We start from the raw sequence: 11151 nt of genomic DNA on the forward strand, positions 1-11151 counted from the left end.
GGAGGATCAGTGGAATAGACTTGGGGTAAGTGACATCAGCAAGACAGTGTATGATAAACCCAAAGAGCCCAACTTTTGGGACATGAATCCACTATTTGACAAAAACTGCTGGGAAATTTGGAAAACAATATGGGAGAGATTAGGTCTAGATCAACATCTCACACCCTACACCAACATAAATTCAGAATGGGTGAACGACTTGAATATAAAGAGGGAAACTATAAACAAGTTAAGTGAACACAGAATAGTTTACTTGTCAGATCTGTGGGAAAGGAAAGACTTTAAAACCAAGCAAGAGTTAGAGAAAATTACAAAATGTAAATTTAATGGTTTCGATTATATTAAACTAAAAAGCTTTTGTACAAACAAAAACAATGTAGTCAAAATCAGAAGGGAAACAACAAATTGGGAAAAAATCTTTATAACGAAAAACTCTGACAGGGGTCTAATTACTCAAATATACAAGGAGTTAAATCAATTGTATAAAAATCAAGCCATTCCCCAATTGATAAAAGGGCAAGAGAAATGAATAGGCAATTTTCAGGTAAAGAAAACAAAAGTATCAATAAACACATGAGAAAGTGTTCCAAATCTCTAATAATTAGAGAAATGCAAATCAAAACAACTCTGTGGTATCACCTCACACCTAGCAGAGTGGCTAAAATGAAAGAAGGGGAGAGTAATGAATGTTGTAGGGGATGTGGCAAAATTGGGACATTGATGCATTGCTGGTGGAGCTGTGAACTGATCCAGCCATTCTGGCTGGCAATTTGGAATCATGCTCAAAGGGCTATAAAAGAATGCCTGCCCTTTGATCCAGCCATACCATTGATGGGTTTGTACCCCAAAGAGATCATAGATAAACAGACTTGTACGAAAATATTTATAGCTGCGCTTTTTGTGGTGGCAACAAATTGGAAAAGGAGGGTATGTCTTTCAATTGGGGAATGGCTGAACAAACTGTGGTATATGCGGGTGATGGAATACTATTGTGCTAAAAGGAATAATAAACTGGAGGAGTTCCAGGCGAACTGGAAAGACCTCCAGGAATTGATGCAGAGCGAAAGGAGCAGAGCCAGAAGAACATTGTACACAGAGACTGATATACTATGGTAAAATTGAATGTAGTGGACCTCTGTACCAGCAGCAATACAATGACCCAGGACAATTCTGAGGGATTTATGGTAAAGACGCTACCCACATTCAGAGGAAGGACTGCAGGAGAGGAAACATATAAGAAAAACAACTGCTTGAACGCATGGGTCGGGGTGGACATGATTGAGGGTGTGGACTCGAAACTACCACACCAATGCAACTACCAACAATTTGGAAATTGATCTTGATCAAGGACACATGACAAAACTAGTGGAAATGTGCATCGGCCATGGGTGGGGGGAGTGCGGGGGGGGGTGGTGAAGGGGAAAGGAGGAGCATGAATCATGTAACCATGTTAAAAATGAATATTAATAAATGTTTGAAAAAAAAAAGATCTTTTCCCATTCTCAGGTCTACTTTGCCAACAAGAGGGAGAAAGGGTCATCCCCTAATTCCTACCTCCTCTGAATCCTTGACTCTTAGAAATGAAGTGGGGATGAAGAAGCAGGGTGAAGAGACTCTGGAGGCTCTCCTGAGCTTTTAACCACCTCAGACATTGAGAAAAGGTGAGTCTTCCACTCCTAACAGATGGAGAATCATTGTAACCCATCTTCCTGCCTCTAGCCTCTCTTAATAAACTTCCTAATTCAATATTTCAATTGTGTTATTGGAATCCTTCAGAGGCTCCTCATTTGTCTCCTGAAGAAAATCCAAATTTGTTTCCCCAAAGGTCCCCTTAGTCCTATAATCATTTCCTATTGAGTTGGAACCCTGGAGCAAAATATGGTCTGAGATTTGGATCTCTCTTCCGTAACTTACTAGCTGCATAACCCTTGACAAATCTTAACCCTTCTAGCCCTCAATTTTTTCATCAGTAAGATGAGGAGACTCGATGACCTCTGTGGTTCCCTAAGGTTTCATCTAAATGCAGCCACTTCACAGAATCATATATCTAAAGCTGGGAGGCAACTCAAAGTCCATCTAGTCCAACACTGTCATTTTACAGATAGGGAAACAGAGGAAAAGGGTACAGTTAAGTGATTCAAAAAAACCTCCTCATTTTACCGATGAAACTGACACATAAAAAAGTAATCAGCCTTCCCTCACTTTATAAAGAACTGAGGCATAGAAGGGTTAAGTGACTTTCCTAGAGTCAACTAGTGTTTGCTCCCTTAGAATTCTGTGCATGCATGCAAAGCTCCATTCCCTGTCCCTCCTCCACCCCCAATTTCTGTTATTAGGGTGCAAATTAGGGTGCTACCTCATTTGCAGGCCATTTCAAGCCCTAAGACTCCCTGACCATCTCACCCTACCTCCACGTTCCTCTTCAGCTTGATCCATCTCAAGCTTGGTCAGCAAACTCACAAACCATTCGAATGATTTCTGGTCACGGTTGATCCAAATGAAGTCCACCTGGTGATATGAACCCATTGAGTTAGTGAATATATCATTAACTTTTTCAAGATATTTTCAGTCCAGTTCATCCTCTGAGCACTTACACAAGGCTCTGGGTGAAGGACTTTTCACATTTATTCTGTATGAAAGGTTGGCACAGATCGAAGACCTTTAGAATGTTGCAAGTAAGGAAGCTTGAAGAAGCAGGTGTGACAGTTGGAAAAACACAAAGGCTTGTGGGAAATAGAATTGGGGGAAAGGGCTTCGTCTCTGGACTGTGGAAGAGACGGAGGACCTTTGTTGACCTCAGGATTCAACTTTTGAATTCCTGGGATTTTCCTTGCTTTTCCCTTCGTGACTGGAAGACCTGAATGAGATCCTGTTTCTCCTTTATTTGCTGAATAACACCAAAGAGGCTAGTTAGATTCACAGCAGCTGAAGGGGTCTTTTGATCCAAGAGGTTTACTGACTCGGTGCCAACCGAGAAAGACCTTTGCTTCCCTGTCTGTAGATTAGATAGTCAGCAGGCTAGAGGAAGGAGGAAAGAGCGTTTTGGCCAAAGCCATTGGCTTGGCCTAGACAAGGACCCTATATATACAGTGACAGGATAGTTTCCTATCCCATTCTCCTCACCCATCCTTGTTCCTTTGAAACAATAAACCGCCCTGTTAAGATAAGCAGTCAGATAAGAATTTCTTTGAAGATACAGTAGGAATAGAAGGTAGAAGAGGGAATTGGGGGAGGCTGTCCAATAAGCTTTGATTATGCCAAACCCAAGACTGAATGCCCGTCATTCAGTCTTGCCCTGGCAGGGCTGTGTTCAGAAAGGGTTTCTTGGGGTCCAGGCATTAGACTAAGTCCTGGAAACCTGTCTATACCTCAACCCAAAGAAATCCCTTATCTGGATATTTGTTCCTCTCCATCCCTGTTCTCAACATCCTCACAGGAAAATTCCTCTGGAAACCTTAGATTAAGGGGGAGGGTGAACATATACACGTACATCTGTCTAACATCCAAACCCACCGTTGTGTTTCTCTCCTTCACTCAGTTGTAACAGTTTATCAAATCATTTTGACAATTCTCACCGTTGTTCCTTATGATAACCACTTGTGGTAATAATGGTAATAATAACTAGCATTTGTTTCAAGGTTTGCAAAGTGCTTTTCAAATATTCTTCCAGGGCCAACTAGGTTGCTCAGTGGATTGAGAGCCATGCCTGGAGAAAAGTGGTACTGGGATCAAATCTGGCCTCAGATACTTCCTAGCTGTGTGACCCTGAGCAAGTCACTTAATTGCTATTGCATAGCCTTTATCACTCTTCTGCTTTGGAACTAATATATAGTATTAATTCTAAGATGAAAGGTAAGAGTTTTTTTTAATGTTATTTCATTTAATCCTTACAAAAATCTGAGATAAGTGCTATTATTCCTACTCCTAGATGAGGAAACTAAGGTAGACAGAGGTTAAATGACTTACCTAGGGTCATACAGCTTGTAAGTACCTGAGTACAGATTTAAATTCAGGTCTTTCTGACTCAAGGTCTGGTGGTTCCCCTAGATCCATGTTGGCAATCCTATGGCATGCATGCCAGAGGGGGCTGCTCCCCTACCCTTCTACCCCACACCTGAGGACATTTCTCCAATTACCCATCCCTCTTCCCAGCAGTCCAATGGGAACATTTCCTCCCTCCCCTCTTTGGGGTGTGGGGGCAGCTTACATAGGCATGAGGGTTACAGTTTGGGCACTTGATCTCTAAAAGGCTTGCCAACCCTGCCCTAGATGCTGGGATATCTCTTATATTTCTGTGACCTTGATTACTACACTTATCTTGAAAATGAGAAAACTGAGATCCAAATAAATCATTAGGTCATAAAATCATATATTTTGAGCCAGAAGGGACCTTGGAGGTCATCAAACCCAATCTGCCCATTTTACAGACAAAGTGAGGTCCAAAAAAATAAAGTGACTTGCTCAAGGTTAGACAAGCTAGGATATAAGCCCAGGTGTCTTGGCTCTCAAGAACTTATATTGGAATACTTAGGACTAGATGTCCTGTTTAACCATGAAACTAAGTCTCGGTGTCATTTGAATGACCAAGGAATGCCCTTTCCCTCTCACCCTACTCCCACAGTATATATTTTCTTCACTAGAAGTTTATTTCTTTTTCTTGATGAATTTCTATCTTTCACAATGAGAATGATCTTAGGACACATAAAATCCTTTATTTAAACTTAAGCCCTAGAAGGTTTTAGAATCATAGACTCTTCAAAAATCTAATAGAGCTTCTAACTCAATGCAAGAACCCTGTCTGTAGTGTCCTTGACAAAGATATGAATATTTTCCCATGACAGAGAACTCATTCCTATGAAAGACAGTTTATGATAGTTGCATAACAACTATAATTAATATGCATAATATAAATTTTCCTCTCTGCCTCTCTGGATCACACACACCTGTCAGTCCAAATTTTTCCCTCAGTACCTATATAGAAGAAGCCTGATGTCTCTTCCACATGATAGTCTTTCCCATCTGTTTTTATTAGTTTAATCAGATACTTTCTTCCTGGTAGATAATTAAGATCATCTCACAGAAATTGGAGGTGGAAAAGAGGAAGGAGAGAGCAAGTCCCCAGGGTTAGGGTAGCATAAGAACATTGGGCACCTGGGAAAATAGTATGGGGGTGAGGCGGGGCTGGAGAGGCTTTGGAGGAGGGTATAGGACAGTAATGAAGGGTTTTAGCAGATAAAAAGTCATCAACTCCCTTCCCCTTCCTCCATGAAGGATATTTTTTCCTCAAGTGGTGATACATAATTAGAGAAAGACATGATCCCAGCCACCCCACCCTTAGAAAACCATCACTTACCTTCTGCAACTTCATCTCATCATCTCTGATGTCCTCACACCATGAGTAATGGCAGTTGGGGCAATATTGCTTTCTTTTTTGGTGCCTGAGTAAAGTCAACCAGAGGGGGACAATGAGAGAGATTAGAAACTGGGGTTTAGGGTTAGAATGGAGAATAGAGGAACAAGAGGAAAGGGGAAACAGAAAAGGGAAAAAAAGCATCAAGACCCTGGTGGACCAGGATTTTTTAGTTAACCCCCTACACTCCCACAATGCCAGCTGTGACTATCATTATCAAAGGAGCAATGGGCAGAGTTGGAGCAGTTGGGGTTTACTTAGCTATGAACTCTTTAGGTAAAAACACACATATATGCATATGTATGGTATATATTTTACATATATATTTATTATATGTATATGCACATACATGAAATCAATGTTTAGGGCTTTAGAGAGGAGCTCCTGAGACGCTAGGGAACCTCCTTGCTGCCCATTTTTAATTTCTTGGTGGACATTTTTATTTTCCTGAACTACTTTTAATTGCCTTGGAAACTACTTTTATCTTTTGGATATTTGAATCTTTAGAAAATTTATTTGAACACTCAAGCTGTGAGAGATCCTATGTATCAAAAGCAAAACCTCAACAAAGATAGGCTTGGAGTAAGAGAAACTGAGAAGAAAAAGAAGAGAACAAGATGGTAAGTCCCTCTCTAAACTTCAGCAGATTGGGGGCTGGTGTGACAGATGAAATATAAAATAATTAAAGAAACAAAGATTTGAGCTTCTGAACATATCAATTTACTAAGCTATATATGCCAATTGCATAATAAATCAGGACCAGGCCTCTTCGGCTTATCAATGGACACCAATACAGGAGGAGACAGATTTGTATGCATTAAAAGAAAATAATTAACAGGATATAAACCAAGATACAAGATTGGGTAATTTTCTAAATGTAGGAAAGAGTTGGGACTTTCTGGATTGGGAAAGAGATAAGCAAGTTTCAGGAGTTGGGAGGGGGGAAGCGAGCAGGTAGACTTTCCCAGTTGTAAAACAGAATGTCGCTCAATTCCCATGATTGGCAAGCAGATGGAATTTATAGAACAATGAAACTTAGATCTCAAGATAAAGCCAATTTTATAAGATGGAGTCAGTTTGTTTCACACAATGTTATAATTCTCTCACTGGCAAGTCAGTCACAGATCCCCCACTCACCTGTACATAATGCTTTGTAGAATGGAGGCAAATGGAGTGATGCCAATACCAGCCCCAATCAACACTGCATGTTCAGAAGCAAAGATCCGTCGAGTAGGAGTTCCATAGGGGCCATCCAGGTAGCACTGAGATCAGGAACAAGACAAGGAAAGGGTATAATTTCATGCTTTTGGGGGCAGTTAGGTGGCTCAGTGGATAGATAACCAGGGCTAGAGATGAGTGCTCTTGAGTTCAAAAATAGCCTTAGATACTTCCTCGACACATGACCCTGGGCAAGTCCTTTAACCTCCAATGACTAGCCTTTACCACTCTTCTGCCTTAGAACCAATACATAGAACTGATTCTAAAATGGGAGGCAAGGGTTAAAAAAAAGAAAATAATTTCATGCTACTCCTGGCTCCAGGAACATACAGGCTTCTTTATTACTCATCTGCCCCTCTCCTTCCCAGTCCCACTCCCACCTTACCAACCCCTTTCCTGAGGAGGTCTCTTTGGAGAAGTCACACTGTCACAGTATCACAGAATCTTGGGTCTAGGAGGGTTTATTTTGTCCAAATCCCTCACTTTATGGATATAGAGTCAGAGACAGGAAATGCTTTGTCTATGGTAGCTAAGGTATGCAGTAGATAGGGGTCTAGACTTGGAATTGGAAGGGCTGAGTTCAAATCCAGCCTCAGACACTGGCTTTTTAACCCTAGGAAAACCACTTAACTTTTGTTTGCCTCAATTTCCTCAACTGTAAAAAAGGGAGAATAATATCCCCCAGGTTGTTGTGAAAATCAAATGAGATAACATCTATAAAGTGCTTAGGACAGTGCGTGACACATAGAGTAGACATTATATAAATGCTAGTGATTTTTGTTAAGGTCAAACTCCTAGCGTGTGGCAGAGCAGAAACTAGATTCTCCGGATATGTATATAATACAATAGAAAGGTTATTGGAATGAGTTCGAATCTGAGTTCTTCCATTGGGCAAAGTCACTTAATCTTTCTGGACCTCACTTTCCTTATCATGGTCTACTGGACAGTTTCCACTTGTTATGTCAGCAGGGCAGGATGCCATAAAACCATGGATTTAACACTCGATGGGATCTTGGAGGCCATCTAGGCTACCCACCCCCACTCCATTTCACAGATGAGAAAATGGAGTTCTAGAAAGGTGACTGGCTCTAAGGTCACACAAACAGAAAATGATAGAAGTGGAATTTGTACTTATTTACTGATTTCAGAACTAATTACTCCTACTATCTCATTTTATAGATGGGGAAACTGAGGCTCAGAAAGGTTATTACTTGTTCAAGGCCACATAAAAGTGATGAGCTTATATTTGAACTCAAACCCTCTAATTACAAATCAGGTGCTTTTTCACCTATGGAGGTAAGCCTTCCAATTGAATCTCCAATATAGCTTTGGTCATCCCCTTCCTGTGAAAAGAATGACAATGTAGGTCTTCCTTGGGACATGTGGCCTATAACTTTCTTTCTTCTATTTTTTTTAAACTTTACTTTCTTAGTAACAACTCTAAGGCAGAAAGACAAGGGCTGGACAAACAGGGTTAAATGACTTGCCCAGAGTCACACAGCTAAGATGGGTCTAAGGTCAAATATGAACCCAGATCTTTCTGACTCTAGTCCTGGCTCTCTAACCACTGTGCTACCTAGCTGCCCCTGCCTATAACTTCTTTAAAGACTTCTCTCTGGTTTCCCTCCCCACCCCTACCTCCCAATGCCTTCTTCTCTTGTAGTCCTTTACCTTAATTTTACAGAAACGATGGTTTTCATTCAACAGAGGAAGGATCTACAAGGAACAGAAATTTGGGCTAGAGAGTGAAAGAAGCAGAACCAGGAGAACCTTATACATAGAGACAGATACACTGTGGCACAGTCAAATGTAATAGACTTCTCTACTAGCAGCAATGCAATGATCCAGGACAATTCTGAGGGACCTATGAGAAAGAAAGCTATCCACATCCAGAGAAAGAACTGTGGGAACAGAAACACAGAAGAAAAGCAATTGCTTGATCACAAGGTTCAATGGGAATATGATTGGGATGTAGACTCTAAACGATCACCTAGTGCAAATACTAATAATATGTAAATAAGTCTTGATCAATGACACATGTAAAACCCAGTGGAATTGTGTGTTGGCTACAAGAGGGGAATAGGAGGAGGGAGGGAAAGAACATGAATCATATAATCATGGAAAATTTATCTTAATCAATTAAATAAAATTTTTTAATTTTTAAAAATTAAACAAATTTGAGCTGGGACAGTTGGAGAGTCACATTAGCTGTTTTCCCTGTTCTTGGCCATCACAACCTTTTTTCTAGTACAGGTTTTGGCAGGAGGCTAAAATAGTCCTGGCAGCATTTATTTTAAAGGTCAGATTTTTAAAATATTCAAGCATTGGATGCAAGAGTCACTGTGGAGTACAGCAACTATTCCCTTGGGAGCAATGAATGCTGTTTCAGAAATCTAGTAGGAAGAAGAGGAAACAAGTTTTTGCTGAAACATGAGGAAAGTAGATAGTACCCACACACTCTCATCTCCAACTATTCTCCATTATACATTTCCTCTACCCTGCTGAGGTAGACAGGCCTCCCCATTCACTACCACCTGGGTGTGCCATGCTATGTTTATTCTTGGTTGATAAGTAGATGAAGGACTATATCTTGTTCTTGGGAATTTTTATGAATACCCATTTAGCAGGAAGCTAAGCCTTAGAGATTCCTGGAATAGAGTTGAGCCCAAGAATGTATAATCCCCAGAGGAAAATAAGTAATTACTCTCCATCTCACACTTCTCTGTCTCCTTCCTCTTTCCACCCTCCCCCAAGTCCCAGAGCCTCACATTTCTCAGCAGAGGGTTCTCTTCTTTCTCCTTTCCGCAGTGAACAAGTTCTTCCTTCCCGCAGTGAACAAGTTCTTCCTTCCCTTGCTGGGGCGATTTCTCAGGATTGTAGGACATCAGTTCCACAGTGTTGTCCATGCTAGTGGCCACTTCTAGCTTTGCCCTAGCAGAATGAGCACTTGGAACCTCAACCCTGGTTTCCTGGAAAGGACAATTTTCTGTGCATAACATTCCAATTTGCTTCTTCCTCCTCAGAAAGTGACTTCTTTTGGGTTGCCATGGCTCATTGGGCATTTCCAGCTCTGGTTCCTTCTTTTCTCTTCCCTTCTTTCTCAAGGATTTTTATCTTATGCTATTCAATAGGATGCTAGATGTGTAATTGACCCAATGGCATTGCATGGGTGTTTCTCTTATCTCTGCAATAAGATTAAAAACTCCAAAGGGGAGGTAGGGCCAAGGTCTCATCTCTTTTGTTGTTGCTATCTTATTAGACTGCCCACATAAGACAAGCATAGGATCATAGGAACCCAGATTTAAGAGCTGGAAGGGATTTTAGAGATCAATTGCCTTTCATCCTCACTTGACAAATGAGGAAACTGAGGTCCAGAAAAGCTACATGATTTTCCTACTGTTATATTTCAAGAGATAGAACTGGGATTTGAACCCAGGTCCACTATCTATGGGACCCAAGGCAAATCACTTAATGTTGCTTGCCTCGGTTTCCTAGAAAATGAGCTAGAGAAGGAAATGTAAATCACACTTTGCCAAGAAAATGTTAAATGGAGTCATGAAGAGTCAGATGCTACCAGAATGACTGAACAATAACCACTTGTCCTTACAAGGTACCACACTGCCTCCGGCTTCTGCATTCTCTTACTACTCTCCTTCCATGTCCCAGGAGATTCAGGAAGACCCTTCACTTGCCTCTAATGTGTCAGTGTCTGAGAACAGTGTATCTTACCTCTCCCCAGCACTTGTCTTTTAACTAAGAACAAAGACTTAGTTTAAAGAGGCAAGCTCTAATCAGTGGAATTTCAGATATCATCCAGTAGGTCTTCTGGAGGCTAATGAAATCACACAATGTAGGCAACTATGTAGTCTTCTACTGCTTGGTAAATGATGTCCACTAACTGTAGGGGAAGTACTCAGGCTGGTATCCTGGGCCTTGGGAATGCTGAGTTAATTCTAATCTGCTCTTTACAATTTCAATGTGAGCTTGGAAATTTGCAAACAACAAATCAAGGCCTGATATAAGTCTACACTTAAGAAAGTGATGGAGAAAATATTAATAATGCATATTAAATTTTAAAGTGTGCATTATGAGTACACTAAAAAAAATGTTTTTTGCCCTAAGAGCTGGTATCTGCATACCTCTAGATGGGACCCAGGGCTTTTAAAGAAAACTTCCCTTACTCTTCAGCAACCTACCTGGGACTTCCTCTGACTCCTTCTGAGCTTTAGGCTCTGGGTCAACCTCTTGGCACCGAGACAAATGGAGTCAGAAGCCTTGAAGTATTCATATAGTCTATTTGTCCACTGTCCTTGAGATCTGATGTGCAGCCAGATAGTGTCTGGGAAGGGGATGAAACCAGAGGGAATGAGAGGTCAGGTTTAATTCTATAGAAAGTAAGGGAGGGAAGGAAGAAGGGAAGGGAAGGAAAGGGAAGGGAAGGGAAGGGAAGGGAAGGGAAGGGAAGGGAAGGGAAGGGAAGGGAAGGGAAGGGAAGGGAAGGGAAGGGAAGGGAAGGGAAGGGA

The 11151-nt window shown here is 41.1% G+C and overlaps 1 protein-coding gene across 1 annotated transcript in view; it reads right to left on the reverse strand.

Moving 5' to 3' along the window:
• NOX5 (NADPH oxidase 5) overlaps nucleotides 1-11151 on the reverse strand; it is an 83752-nt gene that overhangs the window by 49881 nt on the left and 22720 nt on the right. The window contains exons 9-13 of the mRNA XM_044660110.1: nucleotides 10825-10967; nucleotides 8300-8344; nucleotides 6548-6672; nucleotides 5354-5438; nucleotides 2404-2508 (exon numbers count right to left, since the gene is read on the reverse strand). Of these exons, the coding sequence (XP_044516045.1) occupies nucleotides 2404-2508; nucleotides 5354-5438; nucleotides 6548-6672; nucleotides 8300-8344; nucleotides 10825-10967 (503 nt within the window). The remainder of the gene's footprint in view (nucleotides 1-2403; nucleotides 2509-5353; nucleotides 5439-6547; nucleotides 6673-8299; nucleotides 8345-10824; nucleotides 10968-11151) is intronic.

This window comes from Gracilinanus agilis, chromosome 2 (assembly GCF_016433145.1).
Source record: "Gracilinanus agilis isolate LMUSP501 chromosome 2, AgileGrace, whole genome shotgun sequence".
Lineage (NCBI taxonomy): Eukaryota > Metazoa > Chordata > Mammalia > Didelphimorphia > Didelphidae > Gracilinanus > Gracilinanus agilis.